This window comes from Trachypithecus francoisi, unplaced genomic scaffold (genome assembly GCF_009764315.1).
Source record: "Trachypithecus francoisi isolate TF-2019V2 unplaced genomic scaffold, Tfra_2.0 Lachesis_group2, whole genome shotgun sequence".
NCBI lineage: Eukaryota > Metazoa > Chordata > Mammalia > Primates > Cercopithecidae > Trachypithecus > Trachypithecus francoisi.
The window spans coordinates 55570271-55595962 of NW_022681465.1; the positions used below are offsets into that span (position 1 = coordinate 55570271).

General features: G+C 37.8%; 1 protein-coding gene across 4 annotated transcripts in view; it reads right to left on the reverse strand.

Annotated features, from left to right (window-relative positions):
- MSH3 (mutS homolog 3) overlaps positions 1-25692 on the reverse strand; it is a 235572-nt gene that overhangs the window by 47287 nt on the left and 162593 nt on the right. For 3 of the 4 annotated variants that reach the window (XM_033179257.1, XM_033179256.1, XM_033179255.1), the window contains exon 20: positions 20714-20871. In XM_033179257.1, the coding sequence (XP_033035148.1) occupies positions 20714-20871 (158 nt within the window). Of the gene's footprint in view, positions 1-20713; positions 20872-25692 lie in introns of those variants that run through there. The other variant, XM_033179258.1, reaches the window with a different exon arrangement.

The window sequence follows — 25692 nt, forward strand, 5'->3', positions numbered from 1 at the left end:
AATGTTTTACAAGCAAGGTAAGATATATATTAACAATAAAGTTTGGCCAGGCGCGGTGGCTCACTCCTATAATCCCAGCACTCTGGGAGCCTGATACAGGTGGATCATGAGGTCAAGAGATCGAGACCATCCTCGCCAACATGGTGAAACCCTATCTCTACTAAAAATACAAAAATTAGCTGGGCATGGTGGCATGCTCCTGTAGTCCCAGCTACTCAGGAGGCTGAGGCAGGAGACTCACTTGAACCAGGGAGATGGAGGTTGCAGTGAGCTGAGATGGCACCACCACACTCCAGCCTGGTGACAGAGTGAGACTCCGTCTCAAAAATAAATAAATAAATAAATAAAGTTTATAGATTTTTATTAAATCAACAATCATTTATAAGACATACTATACTAAACAATGATCCTTAAAATTTTCAGATATTAAAATATGTTAGAGATTTAGGGAATTCCACAGCATATGTTATTATTATCATGCTGTCTGTATTACAGTCAAATGTAGTAAAAAATGAAAAATCCATTCTTTAGGTTTCATCTTAGAGTTAGTTTGCTCTGAATAGACAGAAGGTTACAGTTATGTGATTAAGGAAAAAAAAATCACTCTGATATTTTTAGGAGTGGCAGCTGACTAATCTTTCTAATCCCCCTACTCCCCTCCTCGCCTATAACCCTTATTTAGGTCAACAAAGCTTAATAAAGCATTAATGGAGAAAAGAAATTATTACTTTTTTGAGTCAGTTTCTAAAATCAAAAACACTTTCATCGAAATTTTGAAAAAGAGTTTGTTTTTATGAGATCTTAATATTTTGTGATAATATTCTAGATGTCTCTCAATTAGGCAGAGTGGACTTCTGTCTCTTCAAATCACAATCTCTGGGCCTTTTGCAAGAAAAATGCTAGTATAAGGGAGAAATACTTCAATTAGGAAAAGAGGACTTTTCATATTGAATGATAACTAGAGCTTAAATATTAAAATTGTATTAAAATTTGTATTAAAAATTAAAAAGTAGAAGCAATGATTATTCCTATTATAATAGGATTATTGGACATACTTCAAGTGCTTTTAAAATTAACTTATGATATATATATATGAAATAAAATTTACCATTTTAGCATTTCTTAGATACATAGTTCAGTAGTATTAACATCCACAATGTTGTGTAGCCATCACTACTTTCCATTTGCAGAATTTTTCTTTTTTGAGATGGAGTCTCATTCTGTTGCCCAGGCTGGAGTGCAGTGGGACAATCTCAGCTCACTGCAACCTCTGCCTCCCAGGCTCAAGACAGTCTCCTGCCTCAGCCTCCTGAGTAGCTGGGATTGCAGGCATGCACCACCACCCTGTATAATTTTTGTATTTTTACTAGAGATGGAGTTTCGCCATGTTGGCCAGGCTGGTCTTTAACTCCTGACCTCAGGTTATCTGCCCACTTCGGCCTCCCAAAGTGCTGAGATTACGGCATAAGCCACCATGTTGGGCCTCCATTTGCAGAACTTTTTCATCAGAAACAGAAACAGAAACTCTGTATCCATTAAAAGTAACTCTTTGCTCTCCCCTTTCCCCATCCTGGAAAACCTCTATTCTATTTTCTGTCTCTATGAATGTGCTTATTCTAGGTATCTCATATAAATGGAATATAGATTTATCCTCTAAGTGCTTTGTATGGGAGGGTTTTCAGTGTTAGTTTATTTTGTGTGCTTTCTGAAACTGAAGATGTTCCCATTCACTTCAGGTTGTTTAAAACTTTGCAGAACTCTGTCCAAAATGGATGTCTAAGTCGAAGCTTCTTCTGTGTGTGTATGTGTGTGTGTGTGTGTGTGTGTTTGTATATTACATACATTTTACAAAAGATAACTAATTTCCTAACAAAGTACTCTAACTTTTAAGAAGGATGGTATAAGGAAGAAAAACACCCCAAAAAACTAAAGTCCAAGTAGAGTAAAGACTAAGAGAATACCAATTACTGAAAGATATGTAGGCACCATATGGTATTTAAAAGGCATAAAAAGCATGAATTAGTAAATTTGTCTTGTATTTAATTAAACATAAACATTAACTTAGAAATGGAATGCAATTACAAATGATTTACCACTACATGTGTGCGTTTAAAAAAAGCCTGGAAGGCCATCTACCTAAACAACAATGATCTCCAGGTGGTGGAACCACAAGTGATTTAAAAATTTTTCTTTTGAGTTTAAATTTTTCCATAATGAACATGCATTACTTGTGTAATTAGAAAAACAAGTTATTTTTAAAAATCACAAATGATACATTTAAGAATTATATTGTATCATTCTGTTAAGACAAGGCAGAAATGACGAGCCTTACTTCTAGCAATATGAAAAACATTTACTGGCATGAGTAAAATTAAAGACAATCCCTGACTTATTATTTTTAAATTTTATAACGAGCTTACTGAAGTATTAAGTGCATTTTTGATTTATGATGTTTCTGACTTATGATGGGTTTATCAGGGCACGGTCCCATTTTAACTTGAGAAGCATCTGTATTATAATAGAAAAAAAGTTCCTCTAATATAATCCTTCTTTCTAATGGTTGCAATAAGATCACACTACAGTATTTAAAGTTTATTTATAAAAGTTATAATACTAAACTGCACATATAATCAAGCAAAAACCACTTTAGCAATCTTTCAGTTTCCATGGAAACACTGATGAGAATCAGGAGAACAATCCAGAAAAATTCTAAATTTCTACTGGCTCACATGACAGTGTTCACTGGACCTGTCTATAAAGCATGTGTAGGACACTTATGAAGGACACAGGTATTTTCCTCCAAAGAAAATCCACACTGTGCTGACTGGGCAACTCATCCTGTCACATAGCTAGTAGTACACTCTGTGGGAAAAGATCAAGAAATGCAAAGAAAAATAATTAACAGAGCAAATGCTTTCACCCAACCTTAACTGTAGCTAGGAAAACTACACATAATTAAGGTTGTCTAAGGAAGGTAAGATTCATCCGTCATCATGGATAATATTAATCAGATAAATTAATAAGATGAATACAGGGGAACCCAATATAACCAGACGATGCATCCTTATAACTGCACACATTATCACCTCATGTATGACAAAATCTCTCTGATCCTCAGTTTTTCTTCCTATAAAATGTAAGAAATTAAAATGGAAACAATGTCTCCTAAATTTATGCATCAGAGTCACTTGCAGAGATTCTTAAAAATAAGAGTTCCAGGGCAAACCAGAAACAGGAAAGTAAAATAAATCAGAAGTAAGCAGAAGACAATAAATGAGGAGATTACAACAGAAATCAATGAAATTGGAAACAGAAAATTCATAGAGAAAAACCAACACCACCAACAGCTAATTCTTTGAAAAGATCAAGAAAATTGATAATTTCTAGCGTGGCTAAGAAAAAAAGAGAAAGGATACAAATTACTAATATTAAAAATAAAAGAGGAGACATCACTACGGGCATTAAAAAGATAATAAAGGAATACTGTAAACAGTATTATGTTTTTATTAAAAGATAATAAAAATGCCCATCACCATGGGCATTAAAAAGATAATAAAGGAATACTGTAAACAGTATTATGGCCACAAATTTCATATCCTAGATGAAACAGACTGATCCTTGAAAGATACAATCTGTCAGAACTCACACAAAAAGAAAGGGACAATCTGAATAGGCCTCTATCTATTAAAGAAATTGAATCAATAATTATTAACTTCTAAAACAGAAAACACCAGGCACAAATGGCTTCCCTGGTGAATTCTATCAAATACTTAAGGAAGAAATTAAACCAATTCTCTACAATCTCTTTCAGAGAATAGAAACAGAGGGAATACTTCCTAACACATTCTATAAGGCCAGCATTACCTTAATACCAAAACCAGACAAAGGCATCATAAGAAAACTACAGGCCAATATCTCTCATGAACATAGATGCAAAAATCCTAAATAAAATATTAGCAAAATGAATCCAACAATGTATAAAAAGAAAAACAGACCACAACCAAGCAGGATTCATACTAAGTGTGCAAGACTGGGTCAACATTTGATCACCAGTTAACATAATCCATCACATCAACTGGCTAAAGAAGAAAAATCACATAGTCATATCAACAGATGCACAGAAAGCATTTGACAAAATCCAACACCCATTCATGATAAAAACTCTCAGTAAATTAAGAATAGAGGAGAACTTCCTCAAATTGATAAGGAATATTCACAAAAAACCTATAGCTAACATCATACTTAATGGTGAGAAACTTGAAGCTTTCCCAACCAGGATCAGCCAAAATGGGAAGCTGTCACCTCTTACCACTCCTTTTCAACACTGTAGTGGAAGTACTAGTTAATGCAGTAAGACAGGAAAAGAAAATAAACAGTGCTTTGGTTCAAATTTTGCCCCTTCTGAAACTCATGTTGAAACTTAATCTCCAATGTAAGAGTATTAAGAAGTGAGGCATTTAAGAGGTGATTGGGTGATAAGGGCTCTGCCCTCATAAATAAATTAATCCATTCGTGGATTAATGCCAGGTGAAAATGTGGGGTCAGAGCCAGAGCCAGGACAGACAGACCCAAGTGGGGTAATGCCTAGTGGAGCAGTGAGAACAGAACCCAGCTGAGATCTCAGAACTGTAAAACCGCCAGTATTTAGCTTCAGCCTGTGAAAGCTGCAGGCACTTGACTCTTATTTGTGAGAACTGAAGCCTGGGAGAGCCCAGGAAAGCCTAGGTGGTGGGGCTGTCTGAGGCCCTGGGATCCAATCCCCACAACCAGTGTATCTAGGAAGCAAGACATGGAACCAGGGAAGATAAACCAAGCCTCAAGGCTTAGTTTTTCCTTTGGGTGTTGGACTTACTTGGGACCTGTTACCCCCTTCTTCTTGCCTCTCTCTCCCTTATGAAATGAGAATGTCTTACACCTGTCCCACCATTTATTTTGGAAGTAGATAACATGGTCATTTCATAGGCTCACAGCTGTAAGAAATTTACCTCAAGATGAATTATCCCTTGAGCATTACTCACATCTGATTCAGATGAGACTCTAGACTTTGGGGCTATAAAGATGGAAGGAATGTATTTGTATATGAAAAGTACATAGAATTTTGGGAGGCCAGGGGCAGAATGGTTTGAATGTCTGTTCCCTCTAAAACTCACATTGAAATTGAATTCCCAATGTAACATTATTAAGAAGTGGGGCCTTTAAGAGGTAATTGGGTCATCAGGGCTCTGCCCTTAGGAATGGATTAATCCATTTGGGGATTAATGGATTAAGGGGTAATGAATTAATGGGTTATCATGGGAGTAGGTTACTTTCATTAGAGTGGGTCTGTTGTAAAAGACAGTTTGGTTTTTTCTAGTAAGCCCCCTTGCCATGTGACGCCTTCTGACATTTTATGATGGAGTTAAGAAGGCCCATACCAGATGTAGCTCCTCGACCTTGACTTCCCAGTCTACAGAACTGTAATAAATTTACTTTGTTTATAAATTACCTAATGAGCCCTCATGTAAACTACGGACTTTGAATGGTAATGATGTGCCAATGTAGGTTCATCAATTGTAAGAAAGGGAGCACTCTGGCAGGGGATGTGGAAAATAGGGGAGGCTGTGCAGGGGCAGTGGCAGGGTAGATGGGCACTCTCTATACCTTCCTCTCAGTTTTGGTGTAAGCCCAAAACTGCTGTAAAAAATTAAAGTCTTTTTTAAAAAAATAGTGTCGAAAGGTCTCCTTCATCATACCTACTACAACAGTATCTATCTCCAGGGGATCTTCAATCAGGAGATTTGTCTGGGATTTGCATTTAAAACCAAATCAAATCAAACTTTCAGGTGACTTTGAGGGAGCTCATTAAGGAACAAGCATTAAATTCATAAAACCATTTCCCATGAAAAAGATAAAATAAGATAACTAGTGTTTGCTAGACACAGCTACAAGAGCTAAAGAAAGCACAGAGACATTCACAAGACAACATTTCTAACGCCAATAAAATCATAACAACTTACTCATTTAGTGCTCACTTATCATGTGGATTTTAGTACAGCTATTTACAACTAATTAGAAGGTGTGGACTAACTCAAGATGTTTTCTTTCTGTCTATAAAGAATATATTTTGTATAGAGTACAAATACTCCACAGTAGGTGCTCAATAAATATTTTCTGAATTACACTAACTTGGGCAAACAAATCAGTTACTAAGTACTTGAATGTCTATTACCTTCCAATTCTCTTTCAAGATCAACACACTCATGTCACTCTGAGTACACAGCATTCCCTGAAGCTGGGTGTCAGAAGAGGGAGTTTATGTAAGTAGCATGGCATGAAAATTGTTAACTATGGGCCACTTCGAGTAAATATCCCTTTTCACCAACATTTAATCACCAATGTTTAATAGAAATAAATTATGCTGAGAGAAGAGGCCAATTGTTTCGCTTTATTCAAACTGTTTTCTAATGAGACTTAATAATTCATTGCTTTTCTAAAACTTAATTCGAGTCTAAAAGGCTAGATGAGATTTAAGTTCATATTCATCAAGATAATAAACAGATCTTATCTCAGTGATACATTCAAGATGTTAATGATCCTTGGAAATATGGGTCTAGAAATATTCCATTGATGAGTACACATATCATAATGCACAGATATATCCATTAGAGCCAAATGTATGTGTTTGCCAAAACTCTACTTTTTAAAAAAATCTGTTTCTTATTCAGGAAAAGATTCATGTGAGGTTAGAGTATTCAGATAAAACATTCTGGAGGCTGGGCGCAGTGGCTCATGCCTGTAATCCTAGCACTTTTGGAGGCCGAGGCAGGTGGATTACCTGAGGTTAGGAGTTCGAGACCAGCCTGACCAACATGGTGCAACCCCCATCTCTACTAAAAATACAAAAATTAGCTGGGCGTGGTGGCACATGCCTGTAATCCCAACTACTTGGGAGGCTGAGGCAGGAGAATCGCTTGAACCTAGGAGGCAGAGGTTGCAGTGAGCCAAGATTATGCCACTGCACTCCAGCCTGGGCAACAAGAGTGAAACTGTTGTCTCAAAAAAAAAAAAAACAAATTCCTAACCTCCTGTCTGTTTATAGCTTTTCATCCATTTACTACTACTTCTTCTAGCACACTGTATAGCACATAGTGGGCACTCAATGAATATTTATGGATCCACAGATTTAAACCTAGTGTTCTAAATGGCAAATTGATAATAGAATCAATTTACAGACAAAGCTTGGAGCTAAATCTTATGCAAGTATCTCATTCTGCTAGATTTTAATATTTTTTCCATTGAGTACAAAAAGCATTTGAAGTGATTTAGAACAACATATTCTAACGAAAGAATTACATGAAACTAAGACTACAAGCCATACAGTAGATTCTTACATTTGAGCTTAGCACGAGCTTTTAAAATGCTAATTCTTGCATACCACCTTGGAGATTCCAATTAAAAACATGTGTGAAAGGGCTTAGTAAGTAGCATTTTTAACTAGCATCCCCAAGATTCTGATGCAGCTGTTCTAAGAATGACGCTAGAGAAATACTCCCATATAAAAAGCAAAGGGGAAAACTAAACCAAATTTGTTTTCACACCTGAGCCTTGAGTTTAGCTCTTGCTATCTTGGCAGCCAAGACAAAAAGGAATTAAAGAGGAAGCAGCCACTAGCTGATAGCAGGAAGCCTGGCAGTTTGTCAGAAAAGGCCAATAAATTGCTTCAAATCTTTTTGTAAACAGGCACAGTATGCACATGGAGAGAAAAAATGTTCCTAGCATTAACAAAAAAATAATTTACCAGATGGCACTTCATGTAAAGGACATTAATAAAAATGAAAATGTTCTTATGAGCAATTTTGGAGAATATATAGAAATATCATCAAATGAGTATTTCTTATTCTAATCTATTTTAAGCATGAGAACAAACTGGTAAACACTGGTAGTGGGATTCTAAGCTGATACAGCCTCCTTGGAGAACATGAAAGACACATGTTCCTTACAATCCAACAATTCCACTCCTAGATTGAGAAAAACTCCCTTGTGTGCACTAGGAGTTGAGTATGAGACAAGTCACAAATATGAATGTTTATATTTGCAAAAAATTGGCATCATATCAACAAAAATAAGTGAAGAGTAATATATTCATAAAACAGACCATCATAATTCATAATTATGGAAAAATTAATGAACTCAGAGTATATGTACCCATATGGATGAATTTTGTAAATATATAACACTGAAGGGGGAAAAGCCACTTACAGAAGAATATAGTGTGATACACTGTGTATAAAGTTTAAAAGCATACCAAATACTTCCATGCATTGTTTCAAAAAAACATCAGTGAGTAAAAATGTAGAGAGATGCATGGGATGGATACCAAAGTCAAGGACAACCAGTTAGTTACTATGGATAGGGTAGAGGGCAATGGGATTAGTGAGGATTAGAGGTTCGATTGCATTCTAGTGTTTTATTTCTTTAGTAGGGTGAAAGGTGCATGGAGGATTACTATATGTCTGAATTATTTCTTAAAAAATAAATGAAAGCTACAAGGGCGTAATATTAAACTACATCCTAGGGATATAATTTAATGGGATATAATTATATCCTAGAGATAAAATTTAATGTAGTCCCTACAGATTCCTTTCCAGTGGTAACAACAGGAAGATAGGGGAGCACAGGGGAATGGATAGGGAACATGTCTCATATACTAAAGGGCAGTCTGTTCCAGGCGGAGCTCTCGGAGGTTAAAGAACTCAAGGAGTATCTGTACTCCAGATACACTGCAGTCATTAAAAAGAGCAAGATTGGCCGGGCGCGGTGGCTCAAGCCTGTAATCCCAGCACTTTGGGAGGCCGAGATGGGCGGATCACGAGGTCAGGAGATCGAGACCATCCTGGCTAACACGGTGAAACCCCGTCTCTACTAAAAATACAAAAAAACTAGCCGGGCGAGGTGGCGGGCACCTGTAGTCCCAGCTACTCGGGAGGCTGAGGCAGGAGAATGGCGTAAACCTGGGAGACGGAGCTTGCAGTGAGCTGAGATCCGGCCACTGCACTCCAGTCCGGGCGACAGAGCGAGACTCCGCCTCAAAAAAAAAAAAAAAGAGCAAGATTAATCTGTATAAGCTGATAGAGAAATATGTCTCCCACATATTGGAAAACAAAAGCAAGTTATACAATAGTAATGCTTAGTACGACACCATTCTAGGAAAGAGAAGATGTATACTTGTAGACTTGTGAAATGTTACCTAAAGAAACATGGTAGACCTGGGGAGAATGGGGTGTTTTTGTTTCACTTCATACCCTAGTACACTGTTACATTTCATAATAAGCATATATTATTTTTATAATTCAATATATGATTTCTCCAGCAAGGGCTTGGGGAAGTGCTTCCACATCTTGGCTTCACTTTAAAAATCATCTGGGAAACTTTTAAAATGTGACTTTCAGACACTGCCCCAGTCCAACTTAAGATTTCTGGAGATAGGGTTCAGGCATCAATATTTTCATTTAAAGCTCCGTGGAAAAAAAAAAAATTGAATGTGCATTGAGGGTTAAGAGTGCCATATGAGCTGGGCACGGTGGCTTATGCCTGTAATCCCAGCTCTCAGGGAGGCAGAGGTGGGAGGATAGCTTGAGCCCAGGAGTTTGAGACCTGCCTAGGCAATATAGTGAGACCCTGTTCTTCACAAAAAGGAACAACAACAACAAAAAGACACACACACACACAAAAAGCGTTAGAGTGCCATATGAGCAGTGTTTTATTATGAAAATTAAATACATAAATCTCTGAATCTTGTATTCTCTCCCAGACAGAATGCCATCAACTCCTAAAGGAATAAGAACTAGGGTTACTTACAGTCTGGGAAAAACTTTGTGTAAGGTCTGATATATTGAAGTGCCCAGGATGGTCTAAAGCTTAAAACTCCAAATTCCATGTCCCTGGGTAGCAAAGAGATATGTGCCCCAGAAAAACAGTTGCCAGACAGTGACCATGTAAGCATTTCACCAGATTCCTATAAAACATCTCATTTTGACCCAATATTGGTAATTTGTGAGGGTGAGGAGGTTTTACTTTTTTTTACACATTTATTTTAGAAATTAAAAAATTTACATAAGAAAAGAAAAATCACCATAAAGCCATATCCCCCATGGTATTTTGGAATAAGCCTTCTATCTAGATGGTTTTCTCTGCATATATTTACACATACAATTACTCATACAAAAGTGAAATGAATGCCAGGCTTTGTAACTGGCTCTTTTTCACATATTGTAACAAGCATATCTTTCCACATAACACTACCCACCAGGACCAAGTCACTGCAAAATATATCCCAAAGTAGCTAAAAAACTGATATGTTTGATAAAGTTAATTGAGAATGAATCCTACTATGCTGAAACAACAAATATGGTGCTGACAAGGTTTAAAGCTTATTTGTTCTTTCACACAGTGATTGGCAATTGGGCCAGTTCCTTGAGGCTGTTCCTGGGTCATGAGATAAAGGCATGTCTCGGCCGGGCGCGGTGGCTCAAGCCTGTAATCCCAGCACTTTGGGAGGCTGAGGCGGGAGGATCAAGAGGTCAGGAGATCGAGACCATCTTGGCTAACATGGTGAAACCCCGTCTCTACTAAATACAAAAAATTAGCCGGGCGTGGTGGCGGGCGCCTGTAGTCCCAGCTACTCGGAGGCTGAGGCGGGAGAATGGCGTGAACCCGGGAGGCAGAGCTTGCAGTGAGCCGAGATCGCGCCACTGCACTCCAGCCTGGGCGACACAGCCAGACTCCGTCTTAAAAAAAAAAAAAAAAAAAAGGCATGTCTCAGCATGGAGGACGATGTGCATCTTCCATGCGACCACCTTCCAGGCCAGCCACTTCCTGAGGAACAGGAGGAAAGGCACTGCCATCATCCCATTCTGTGTGGGTGGTGCCTCTATGTTGCAGGAAGTCAGGGACCCCGAACGGAGGGACCAGCTGAAGATGTGGCAGAAGAATATAAATTGTGAAGATTTCATGGACATTTATTAGTGCCCCAAATTAATACTTTCATAATTTCTTATGCCTGTCTTTACTGCAATCTCTGAACATAAATTGTGAAGATTTCATGAACACTTATCACTTCCCCAGTCAATACCCTTGTGATTTCCTAGGGCTGTCTTTACTTTAATATCTTAATCCCGTCACCTTCGTAAGCTGAGGATGTATGTCGCCTCAGGACCCTGTGATGATTGTGTTAACTGCACAAATTGTTTGTAGAGCATGTGTGCTTGAACAATATGAAATCTGGGCACCTTGAAAAAACAGGATAACAACAATATTCAGGAACAAGACAGATAACCTTAAACTCTGACCGCCGGTGCGCTGGGAGGAACAGAAACATACTTCTCTTCTTTCAAAAGTAAATGGGAGAAATATCGCTAAATTATTTTTCTCAGCAACGAACATCCCTGAGAGAGAGAATGGCCCCTGAGGGTAGGCCTCTGAAATGGCCCCTTTAGGGATGGCTGTCTTTTACGGTCGAAGCCAAAGGGATGAAATAAGCCCCGGTCTCCTGTAGTACTCCCAGGCCTATTAGGATGAGGAAATTCCCACCTAATAAATTTTGGTCAGACAGGTTGTCTGCTCGCACACCCTGTCTCCTGATAAGATGTTATCAATGATAATGCGTGCCCGAAACTTCACTAGCAATTTTAATTTCGCCCCGTCCTGTGGTCTCGCCCTGCCTCCATTTGCTTTGTGATATTTTATTACCTTGTGAAGCATGTGATCTCTGTGACCCACACCCTATTTGTGCACTCCCTCCCCTTTTGAAAATTGCTAATACAAACTTGCTGGTTTTATGGCTCAGGGAGCATCACAGAACCTGCTGGCATGTGATGTCTCCCCCGGACACCCAGCTTTAAAATTTCTCTCTTTTGTACTCTTTCTCTTTATTTCTCAGGCCAGCTGATGCTTAGGGAAATAGAAAAGAACCCATGTTGAACATCGGGGGTGGGGGTTCCCCCAATACCTCTAGGTTCCTGGATTCTCAACTCGATTATGGCCACAGCACTCCAAGAGGGAAAGCATCAGGGAGGTTAGATTTGGTCAACTTCTTTCAAAGAGAATAACTAAGAGGAGCATTTCATAGTGATTTCACATCCTTTTAAAACTTACCTCAAATCAACCTTGTGAAGTCGGTATTATCAAACTTTTTGTTTTATAGATGCAAAAACTGATGCAAAGTTTAGAAAACTGAGTATTATATTCACATATATATGAAGACAGACTTTTAAATCTAAAATACTAATGGCATAGAATCTGGAAGAAAAAAAAACTAAACTTTACTAGGTACCTACTATGTGTCTGGCATTTTCATGTACTTTATTTAATTTCCACAATAATATATGAGGGTAAGTAGTATCATCTCCATTTTACAGGAAAAGAACGGAGACACTGAGAAGTAGTAATTCGAAAAAGGTCACATAGTTGTTAAAAGGGAAAAGCAAGATTTGTACTCAAGTATAACATGTCTGATTCTTTTGACTATGGCATGGTACTTCACTCAGGGTTCTAGAAAGATGAAGTAACTTGCACATGGCCAGGATGCTGGAGAACTTGTACAGAATCTTGAGTTTTCTAGATCTAAAGCCCCCATTCTTTCCCATACACAGCCGGTTTACTCACATTTTGCAGGTAATTAATATTAGCAAGAGATCTGAGAATCCTATTGACCTATCAAAAACTGTGTAAAGTCTAGGATTTTACTCTACTTAAAAGCTAACAAGGTACCCTAATACCACTGGTTTCACAGATGCCAGCAGAAGACACAAGGCCACTGGGTCAGAGACAAAAGACTTTATTACTCATGTTGGTTTGCATTAGCCCCCAAGTCCTGTGAGGATGATGTACCATGGATGCTGTACATACAACAAGGGAAGCAAGCTTCCTCTTTAAGGGAGGAATTAACTTTTCCCTCCAGGTTGTCTGCTGCAAGCACAACCCTGACAAATAAGTGGCCCATGTAAAAAGCAATCAGGGGCTTTCTTGATATACTCAGTAAGAATACGCAGGGACACAGGGCCTGTGGCAGACTGCTTCTATAAACATGACCTGAAGGTGATAAACTAACAGCTACTCGAATGGAGGAGCACAGGAATATGTCCCATATTTCAGTATTTAAATCTCCATAATCTGCATATTTCTTTTTAAACTGGCACATGTAATTCTTTATTAATTAATTAATGCTTTACAGTTGTGGTCAATTTTGAAATATGGGATTAGTATCTCTGGGTATGTTTCAGACTAATGAAAACTTTCAGGATGAAGTGAAAACAATGTAATATAAATGTGAAAATAATTTCGTTTCTGATTGATTTTAATTTATAGTAATAGCTATACTTCCTGCCATCCTGGGTGGGACAGGGGATACACAATGGAGTAGAGTTCTTTCCCTCAAATAGTGAACAACAGCATGATGGCATGGGATAACCAGTTATGAACTAAGAGAGATACTGAAATAACTCAGAGTCCAAATAAATAGGGCATTAGGAGTTTACCATAAATAGACCATTGTGGAATGAAATGGTCAGAGTAAGTGTCATAGAGATGGGACTTAAAATTATAACTAATATTCCCGAGGAACTATTATATGTCAGGTACTAGATTGTTTCATATGCATTATTTAAACTACACAACAACACCCTGGAATATAAGTATCATGATTATCCCATTTTACAGAGAAAGAAGCAGATTAAGAGAGTTGAATTGCTGGCATGGTCTGATACTCAGATTTGCCTGAGACTTCCCACTTTAGGGACCAGAGTCCAGACTGAGCAACTAAGCTTAACCTGGACCTTCATGAAGCGCAAATCTCCTCTTACTCAGCATCACAAAGGTGCACTGGTACACAGAGTGTTGTCAGGACAGACTAATCTCCATGATTAGTCTCCACCTTCATGACACTGGAACTTTTGCTCTTTCCCTGTGTATTAATAACTTATTCTGTCACATACCTAAACTTAAGTGTTTTCTTTGTAAGACTGAACCCTACATAGAAATTTGATGACTTTTTGAGTCCTGTGGCAAAACTTAGTGAAGCTCCAGTATACTATTTTAGATGGTGCTTGAATCACAAGGGGATGTTTCAGTCAGATTCCAGAAGTCTGGACTAAGAAACAGAGTTATGTCAACACATCTTATTTATATTACAATTTTTTATTGTCAGTTTTTAAACAAATATTTACTGCACATCTACTTAGTACTAGGAATAGGGGATCAAAGGTACGCAGAACAAGCACCATTTCTGTCTCAGTGGAGCCTGTGATCCAAGAATAACATAATCGAACATTTGTTTCCTAAACTCTAACCAACAGGACCCAGCAAAACCTGGTCTGTGTGATACTACCCAATACATTCTTCTAGCTGATTTTATTACTAAAAGATTGCTGTCAAACACAATAAAAATTCGTTTTAAGTTCTCTTCTTAACTAATGAATTCATTTGGTTTTCTGGGCCCTGTGAACTATTTAACTGAACAAATTTAGCTTTGTGGAAACCTTTGAATCAGATTTATGGCTTATCCACAGCAGTGGTTAGGCACTGATGTTTTAAGCCTCAGTCGTGGCTCCATTTTAAGCCCTCATCCTTATTTATTCACTTATGCTAGTTTGAATTTTCTGCAAGCTGCCTCACTCCTTTCTGGAAGATGGCAGGATAAACATGAATGAATGAATAAGCAAGCAAATAAACACATACACACATACACTTCTCTAGTATTGCATGGTCTTACCAAATTGTAACGATTTGCTTCTCCATCTCCCTTACTGCACTTGAGCTCCTTAAAGACAGGTAAATTATCTTATTCAGGTTTGTATCCTTAACGTCTAGCATAAAATTATAGTGCACTAAGGTATTAATAAAAACATGTTTTTGGCTGGGTGTGGTGGCTCACACCTGTAATTCCAGTGCTTTGGGAGGCCAAGGCAGGCGGATCACCTGAGGTCAGGAGTTCAAAACCAGCCTGGCCAACATGGCGAAACCCCATCTCTACTAAAAATACAAAAATTAGCTGGACGTGGTGGTGGATGCCTGTAATCCCAGCTACTCAGGAGGCTGAGGCAGGAGAATAGCTTGAATCCAGGAGGCAGAGGTTGCAGTGAGCTGGGATCATGACAGTGCACTCCAGCTTGGGCGACAGGAGCGAAACTCCATCTCAAAATATATATATGTTTTTAGCACAACAGAGTTTAAATCTCATTATTGGGCCAATGTTAACATCTCCTAATACCATTATAATTTCTATGTCATTACTGATGACATGAAAATGTAATGGCCTTCTTATCGCATAACTCCACCTCTGTGCCACATGCTATAAATTCATGATTTTGATATTTTTTCTTCTACTCCATTTTACTGTATTTTTTTTTTTTAAAGCTTATTTGGGTCAACTGGATATTGGTTGCATCCTGATATGCTATGATGTGGTACACAAAGCACAATCTAGGAAGTATTGCCCCAAAATGCTAATTGCAATTCAATGCACTGATTTCATACCTACAGTTTCAAACAATGCCTATCCTACAAAAAGAACTTGTCTCTTTCTCAAATGGCTAAATCCCATGAACTTTAGAACAACAACAAAAAACTTATAAAAAATCCAAAGATGTACAACAAAGAAAAATGCATAATGCGACTCTAATGTAGCCATTATCAAACTCAAACAATCATCAATTATGGCCAATCTCATTTCATCTCTATCCTACCAAATTTCCCTATCCATCCTTGATTATTGTGATGTAAATATTGCATAGCAGATCATGTAATATGTAAACATTTTAGCATGTATCACTAAAGTAAGGATTTTTCTATTAAATCATAACCATAGCATTGCACTGTTTATCTCACTTAAATATTTAAAGTAATTCTTCAGTATCATTAGATATCCAGTCAGTGCTAAAAAATTTTTAAATGTTTCACTAGTGCTTTGAAACAAAGGTTTATGTGTTTGAGTCAGGACTGAATTAAGATCTGTATGTTGGAACTGGGTGACTGGTCTTTAACTCTCTTTTAATATGCAGGTTCTCTTCCCTCTCTCCCCGACTATTTTTTTTTGTCATTGCTATTTATTTGTTAAAAAAAACACCAGCCATTTGTCCTATAGTTTCCCACAGTCTAGATTTTGCTGACAGTATCCCCATGGTGGTGTTTAACATGTTCCTCTATTCTCTTTTTCTCTTGTAAATTGGTATCTAAATCTAGAGGTCTGAACAGTTTCAGTTTGATTTTTTTTTTTTTTTTTTAAGATAGAGTCTCCATCTGTTGCCTAGGCTGGAGTGCAGTGGCGTGATCTTGGCTCACTGCAACCTCCATCTCCCTGGTTCAAGCAATTCTCCTGCCTCAGACTCTGGAGTAGCTGGGATTACAGGTGCTCATCACCACACCTGGGTATTTTTTATATTTTTAGTACAGACGGGTTTCATCATGTTGGCCATGGTTGGCCAGGCTGGTCTCGAACTCCTAACCTCAGGTGATCCACTCGCCTTGGCCTCCCAAAGTGCTGGGATTACAAGCATGAGCCACCACGCCCGACTATTCGGTTTGATTTTTTTGGGCCAGAAGACATCATAAGTTGTCACAAACTTTTACCTAATGTCTGACTGTCTGTGCTTTGGTGACATTAGCAGCCATTTCTGATTATTACTTAAATCTGTTATTACATCGGGATTGCGAAAAGGGTGATACTCTAATTCTTATCATTCCTGCTTTGTTTATTAGCTGGAACATTTCTATAAAGAGAAACTTCCCCCTGTTACCTATTTGAAAAGATAGGATACCTGCTTGGATCTTTCTTTTTTTCAGTTTTCATCCTCCAAAGTGACTAATGATATTTTGATTTTAAATATCATTAGGATTCATTCTAGGATCCTCCAAAGGTGATCAATTTATTTTTTGTTTTTTTTAGAATCATAAATTCTTGGGTATAACATATCCCACTGGATATCCTACTGAAATATGTTCAAGTCTACCATTTAAAAACAAAACAAGCCCCTCACTGGATCTCTCCTGCCTTCTTCCTGGCCAACCCTGGCAGTATCACCTGTACTAACACCCTCTACTTCCTGACCTCTAACTCACTCTTTAGTTCTCTTTTAACTGGAGTGTGGCCCCACCACTCCACGAAAGCAGCTCCTGCTAAGGTCATTAGTGACAGTTATTTTGCTAAGACCAAAGGTGACTTTTCGGGTTTCACCTCACCTAACCTTTCAGCACTACTGACCACTTCTTTTCTTCTTGAAGCACTCTTTCCCCTTGCTCCCGTGACACTGTAATGTCCTGTTTTTTCTCCTGCTTCTCTGGCTACACTTCCTTTGTTGGTTTTCAACCTTACCTTCTTACTCAACTATGAAATCTCAGCAGTTTTAAGGTTCAGTCTCAGAACATTAATCTTCTCCACTATACTCTCTGTCAAAATGATCTCATCCACACCCAATCATGTACACAAAAATGTCTCACAACAAATTTACATCTTTACCTTTGATCTCTGTCTCTGAAATCTAAACTTTATATCCACTGCCTACTACATGATAGCTCCCTTTGAATGTCTCAGAATAATTCTACTTATTATATACAAAGATAAAGTCAGAATCTATGAAAAAACATCATCCTCTTCTAGTAAATGCCAGCATTTACCATTCAGAAGCACAAACTCAATGACATCTCTGACAACTTCATTTATCTCAGCTGCCATACCCCCATCTATCACCAAGTCCTGGTGATTTATTTCCCAAATATATTTCAAATATGACTCCTTTCCACTTAAACTAGCACTACAAACTTAATCCAAGCTACTGATCCTCTCACCAGGACCACCAAAAGAGCCTGCTCTTTGGGTTCCTCTGATCTACTTGGTTTTTTTCTCCAGACATTCTTTACAGTGTAACCAATGCAGACATAATCACGCGAAACCCTGGTTAAAATTCTTCAATAGTTTACCATGGTTCTTAGGATAAACTCCTAACATGGCTATGCTTCACCTAGAATCTTGCTCTCCTGGAGGACCAGCCTTCACTCATAGTCTATGTTTTTTATGCTAAAGGACTTTTGCACACGATCTCTCTGAAATGTTCTTCCTTCCTTCTTACACTCATCCTTCAGATAGGCACTCAAAAGTTACTTGCTAAGGGAAGCCTTCCCCTGATGTCCCCGACCAGATCATATCCCAGGATCACAGCCTAACCCAGCATCTTGCATATAATAGCCTTCATAGACTTGTCATAGCTGCAGTTTCACATTTCTGCATGTGATTATTTGGTTAATGCTGATTTTCTCCACTAGGTAGCTTTCATGAAATCAAAAACTGTGGTTCCTTTGTATTCTCAGTGACTGCCATATGTTAGGTATTCATTTAGTACATGTAGGATGAATGAATAAATGAAAATGAATGGATAAATACTCCAATTTCTTGAAATTAGCATGGTTTAGAACGCTTAGACATGTACTCACTGAATGTACTTTACATAAAGTACTCTATATAAGGTGCACATAACAGTGCCTGTACCTTGATAAGAATATTACACTAATATTGTAAAGATATCATAAACGTTAGCTATTACTGATTATTACTGATTTCACACCCTATGACAGAAACTATTTTCTGATTACCACTGATTGCATTCCCAATTACTGTGCTTAACTCTATTTAAAAGCTGGACAAAAACCACCTTCTTATTTTCTGTTTTCTTTGCAACTACGGCCACGAGACATAGTTCTGGTCACTGAAATGTAAGTTTTCTGGGAGGATCCTGAAAACCTACTGATGTCCTAAAACAAAACAAAACAACAACAACAACAAAAACAAACAGAGGGGCGGTGGGGGAAGCTATGGCAGCCCCGTCTCCTTTTTACCTCACGTGAATAGGAATGTGATGCCTGGAGCTGCAGCAGCAATCTTACAACTCTGAGGGAAAGGCCAGTGAAATGGCAGAGCCACTGAAACACCAGAAGCAGCTACCCACCTCCAGCCTTCTCCTTATATGACAAAAATAAACCCTTCTTTTATTTTACTTGTATCTACAAACAATCTTGATATTCCGCTCAGTAACAAGATTCCCTTCCAGGTAAATCCTCTTATATTGACCAATAATTTTTTTCTTTTTTTTTCTTTACTAAATATCTCTGTTACTTTCCTTAATACTGTAACCAAAATAAAATACCTGGTTTGTTTCTCTTATAAAATAGAAAATGAATTACAGCCTTAAGACTAAAGAAAGACTCTAAATTTCTTATTTTGAGTTAATTTAAACATATATGGGGATCAGAATAACACCTATTTGGTGACACGGCATCAAACAGAATTCAGGGTACTTTGTTCATTCTCAGATGGAAAATGAAATTTTAAAGCATTTTAGTGTCTACTCAAGAATATCAGCATTAGCATGTGATAGATGCTGATGTGATTCCATAGTCAAATATTATATAAATATGTAGTTGGACAACAACTCAGACACTGTACACAGAGCTTGACTATGCACAGAGACTGTATTTACTTTTTAGAAATGTACATGTAAGACATATACACAATGCTTTAAGAACTGATTAATCAGAAGGTGTTAAACAGATTAAACTATGAATTCTCCTTAGTGAAACCAGGATATTTCATTCATATTCCTAACATGGCATAAAATTTAGGTTTACACATTGAGGGTAAGACTTAGTTGCATGTAATATTTGTAGAGTAAAAAGGGATATCAACAAAATGATCTCGGTCCAACGCCTTTTGCAGTTTGTCTCAGGTCTGCACCTAAAATGGGAAGGATGGACTAGTTTTCAGACTGTGCTCTACAGAGCCTAACAGCCAAGTCTCTAAGCCTTCTACCCCTGGAAGACAGAGCAGATCTGTTTTTATCTGTTTAAATATTTATTTTCTACAAAAGGTTTTCTTCAAAATAATAACTCAGCTGGGTATGGTGGCTCACGCCTGTAATCCCAGCACTTTGGTAGGCCAAGGCGGGCGGCTCACTTGAGGTCAGGAGTTCGAGACAAGCCTGGCCAACCTGGCGAAACACTGCCCCTACTAAAAATACAAAAATTAGCCAGGCACGGTTGCGGGCGCCTGTAATCCCAGCTGCTCGGGAGGAGGAGGGAGAAGAATAGCTTGAACTGGGGAGGTGAAGGTTGCAGTGAGCCGATATAGTTTCATTGCACTCTGGCCTAGGCAACAAGAGCCAAACTCCATCTCAAAAAAAAAAAAAAAAAATAATAAATAAAATAAGATAAAAAAGAACTCAATAACTAAAAATAATTTGGAAACTACTGGACAAAATTAACTCCTAAGTTCTTTCTAGTATTATCCATCATGATAAAAATAATGTCTTTTTTTTTTTTTTTTTTTTGAGACAGGGTCTCACTCTGTTGCCCAGGCTGGAGTGCAATGGTGTGACCTTGGCTCACTGTTGCCTTAACCTCCCCAGCCTCAGGTGATCCTCCCACCTCAGGTTTCTGGCTAATTTTTTGATTTTTTGTCAAGATGGGGTTTTTCCATGTTGCCCAGGCTGCTCTCAAACTCCTAGACTGAAGTGATCCTCTTGCCTTGGTCTCCAAAGTGCTGGGATCACAGGTGTGGGCCACTGTGCCTGACCTTTCCTAAATGCTGAATGCTTTAAGAGCATCTAAATATGTACACAAAAGGAAAATTCATGTGATAACGTGGGCTTGACTTATTTTCAAGAATATATTCAAACTGCATTCATGTACTTACCTTGTGAAAATGCCATCCACAACCCCAATTGTCGCTTCTTCTGCAGGAACATAGGAGCCAATCTGAGCCATGATGGTAATCAATGCAACTTGTTTTATGTAGGAGCTCTTTCCACCCATGTTTGGTCCAGTAATTATCATTACTCTCTCTGAGTCCTCCTAAAAATTAGAAAGGAATTTCACTTATTGTACCAGAAACGTTTTTAGATAATATCCACAATTTATCTCATAAATGGAAAGGCATTAGGCAAAACATTACTTTGCAGCATAAATATCACAAAAAGAAAGCGGTCCTCCAGAATCCAGGATCCCCCCAGAAAACTTACATTTCAGTGACCAGAACTGTGTCTCATGGCCATAGTTGCAAAGAAAACAGAAAATAAGAAGGTGGTTTTTGTCCAGCTTTTAAATAGAGTCCTTCAACCTGAACTGTGTGATACTGCAGAAAAGTGAATTCTTAGCAGTACACATAGCTGTTCCTGGGTATTAAAAAGGAAATAAGACCAGAAGTGGATAACTGCTATGGCTTCCTCATTAAGCATTTTTTAATCTGCCTATGTGCATGTTCTGCCTATTGCTTATGTTTAAAGTCTATCAATTTTCATTTGCCCATCTTAAAATAACAGGTATTACATATCTAATTGCCCAAGGCCCTATTTGGGGTTGGCAGCACATATAATTTCTGGCAGCAATTTTTCAGTTACAGGTAGATGACTATTAAAAGATATTTATAACATCAAATTCTAGACATTGGTTTATCAGCATTTAATTATTTACTAGCATTCACCAGAGCATGTAGAGGAGGCAGAACTATAACTCCTGCAACAACTTAATTTTCTAGAACTTCTCTGTATTGATCAATTACAGTATTTTCCAGGTACACACCCCTGCTAAGGGAAATTGTCCAACTACAGCCCTTGGCAGAGGAGTTAGCCCAGGGTATCCATGCTCTGTGCTATGTGAATCCCACACTTTGGCAATAGCTGCCTGGTCAAGAGTAGCCAAGCCGGTCAAGCATGGTGGCTCACACCTGTAATCTCAGCACTTTGGGAGGCCAAGGAGGTGGACTGCTTGAGGCCAGGAGTTCGAGACCAGGCTGGCCAACATGGCAAAACTCCAACTGTACAAAAATTAGCTGAGTGTGATGATGCCAGTTACTCAGGAGGCTGAGACACAAGAATCGCTTGAAGCCAGGAGGTGGAGGTTGCAGTGAGTCAAGATAATGTCACTGCGTTCCAGCACAAGTGAGAGTGAGACTCCATCTCAAAAAACAAACAAACAAACAAAAAACCCCAGAGCCAGCCAATGGGCCTAGCATAAAAGCTTCTCAAACTAGGCCAATCAAATAATCTCTTGTGAGTTAACTGAGAATGAGAGAGGTTCAGTTACCTGGTAGCTTGAAGAGAGGCTAAAAAGAATCACAGAAACAGGCCACAAGGCACCGGGGATCATGAGTAAGTAGTTATGAGAAAATAAAAGGTATGATGAAAAATTATTTAGACCAGGGGTAAAGAGGATAGTTAGTAATGAAAGGAAGGAAAGATAAAAGCCAAAAGGAAGTGAGAAACTTCACATAAATAACTGGGTATCAAAGTAAAGCCTTATAAGGTGTTGCTAATGGTAGATAAGAAGAAAACCTGTTCCATCCCTAAAGCTGTATCGTATTCTAATTAGCTACACATTTCCAGTCTCCCTAATGCCAAACTGTGCTAGAGATCCTTCTCTTCCTGTGTAATTCCTTTCTCTTATGGCACCATATGGCTTTATATCGCACCTAATACATCTCCATTACTTGAAGGAACTTGAGTATATCTGCTTCTTGTGACAGAAAGAGCTTAACACAGTAAGAACCTGGAAAGTAGTTTCGTATAAGCAGAATGATAAAACTAACGATAAAAATAAAATGAATTTTACAGAGTAAAAAATAAGCCTGTCATAAAACAATGAAATATTGACATGATCAAATATTTTATATCTCTTTAATCTCTTTTTTAACATATGTCTTTATCTCCTTTTTTAAAAATCACAAAATGACACAAGAAATAGAAAACCTAACAATCCTGTATTTATTAAATTTGTAAAAGCCCACAAGAAAAACTCTAAATGCAGAGAACACCCCTACTGAATTCTTGCAAACATTTAAGAAAGAAATAGCACCAATATTACAAAAATTCTTCTAGTGAACAAAACAAGAATTTTTCCCAAATAATTTCAGATTTGGATATCAAGAATATTGATATCCAAACCTGATAAGAACATTACAAGAAAAATTACAGACCAATTTCACCCATAAATATACATGCAAAACTTCTTAATAAACTATTAACAAGTCAATCCAAGGTTATATAAACCACTTAGAGCTTTCGAGAAATACAAAGTTGGTTTAATATTCAAAGGCCAATCAATGTAATTCACCACATTAACAGAATAAAGAAACCATACAATTATTTCCAATAACACAGAGAAAGCATTTGAAAAAATTCAACATTCACTTGTGAAAAAAATGAGGCCGGATGCGGTGGCTCACGCCTGTAATCCCAGCATTTTGGGAGGCTAAGGTGGGTGGATCATGAGGTCAGGAGATCGAGACCATCGGGCTAACACAGTGAAACCCTGTCTCTACTAAAAATACAAGAATTAGCTGGGCGTGGTGGCAGGCGACTGTAGTCCCAGCTACTCGGGAGGCTGAGGCAGGAGAATGGCATGAATCCAGGAGGCAAAGCTTGCAGTGAGCTGAGATTGCACCACTGCACTCCAGCCTGGGCGACAGAGCGAGACTCCATCTCAAAAAAAAAAAAAAAAAGAAAAGAAAGAAAGAAAGAAAAAAAACGGGCAGGAAAGGAAAATAAAAATAAGAGGTATAAGGATTAGAAAGCAAATAATAAAACTCATTATTCCTATATGTCATGATTGTGCTACCAGAAAATCCAAGGAAATCTTTACAAACTGAACTTTAGATACAAGTTCAGTATTCAAAAATCAACTTTTCCCCTATATTTTAGCAACAAATACAGGTTGAATATCACTTATCCAAAACACTTGGGGACAGAAGTGTTTCCAATTTCAATTTTTTGGATCTTGAAATATTTGCATTTAAAATAAAATCTAAAATGCTCTGAAATCCAAAGCTTTTTGAGCAACAATATGATGCTTAAAGGAAATGCTCATTGGAGCATTTCAGATTTTAGATTTTCAGATTAGGAATCCTCAACCTGTAATTCAAAATAAAACATTTTTAATGATACAATTTACCATAGTATCAAACAAAATCAAATACCTAAGAATAAATCTAACAAAATGAGCAAGACTCTACACAGAAAACTACACAACATTATCGAAAGAAATTAAAGAAGACCTAATTAAGTGAAGGAATATACCATGTTCATGAACTGGATGACTCAATATTATAATGTTATAGTAATTATAGTAGTGTGATTTGGCACAATAATATACATATATAACCAGTGGAATGGAAAGCACAGAAACAGACTGACATGTATACAGTTCCTTGATTTATGACAAAGGTGACACTGCAGCACAGTAGACAAAGGACAGTCTTTTCTTTTTTTTTTTTTTTTTTTTTGAGACGGAGTCTTGCTCTGTCGCCCAGGCTGGAGTACAGTGGCCGGATCTCAGCTCACTGCAAGCTCCGCCTCCCGGGTTGACGCCAGTCTCCTGCCTCAGCCTCCCGAGTAGCTGGGACTACAGGCGCCCGCCACCTCGCCCGGCTAGTTTTCTGTACTTTTTAGTAGAGACGGGGTTTCACCGTGTTAGCCAGGATGGTCTCGATCTCCTGACCTCGTGATCCGCCCGTCTCGGCCTCCCAAAGTGCTGGGATTACAGGCTTGAGCCACCGCGCCCGGCCGACAAAGGACAGTCTTTTCAACACAGTATGCTGGGAAGATATGGAGAGCAATTTGGAAATGTCTAGTAAAGTTAAAGATCGTGTATACTGGTCTAGATGACCCAGCAATTCCTCTTTTAAATATCTATCCAAGAAACATACAAGTGCTCAAAAAGGCATGTATAAAACTGTTCACTGTAGTACTGTTTGTATGTATTCATAACTGACAAAAATAGAGATAATCTAATTGTCTACCATTAGGAAAATAAATAGATCTACTTGTACAATTATTAAAACAATTATTTACAATGCAGAATACTAAGGCTCAGTGAGACATTAATGTATATTTTTCAAAATACATAAAAGATTATATGCTGCTAGTTTATACATATATATATACACACATACATACACATGCATGTCAAACAAAAGAATAAAAACTATGCATAAGGATAACAAATAACATCAGGATAATGGTTACCATGTAGGTTAAGAGGTGAAGATGGAGAAAAAGGAACAGCAGTTAATTATGTATGACCTTAGCTGTATCTGTAATTTTTTATTTACTTAAAAAAACTCCTAAATATTACAAAACATCAATCTCTATGACATTTGTGTGATGGGTAAATGGGTTAGGGGTGTCTGTTATACTGTTTTCTATACTTTTTCATTGGCTGAAATCATTAAAAATCAAACAAATTTTCTTAGTTATTTCATGGATCACCATCACGAACAATTCAATAACTCCTTATAAACATATTTATGTAATTTACGAATAATTCACATAACTTCCAAATGACATTTTGTTACTTGGACTTCAGAACACTACATACAAATAAAGCAAGAGAGAAAAGTACAAAATGGAAAGTGAAAGAATGCAATGCCAGCGAGAAAGTAACGTAAGAATGTAATGCCAGAGAGAATACCATACAGAAGGGTTACGTATGTCATGCCAAGACTCCCTGAACTGTGACAGCATTGTTAAAGGAGCTGTCTCAAACAGGATTACCAAATTCAACAAGCACATGAGAGTGATCAATGGAAATGCAGAAATAGAAATGTTTCTAAATTGATAGTTTAGAAAAGATATGAGAAAAAAAGAAAAAATATACACTTTTTATTTTGTAGAAAACTTA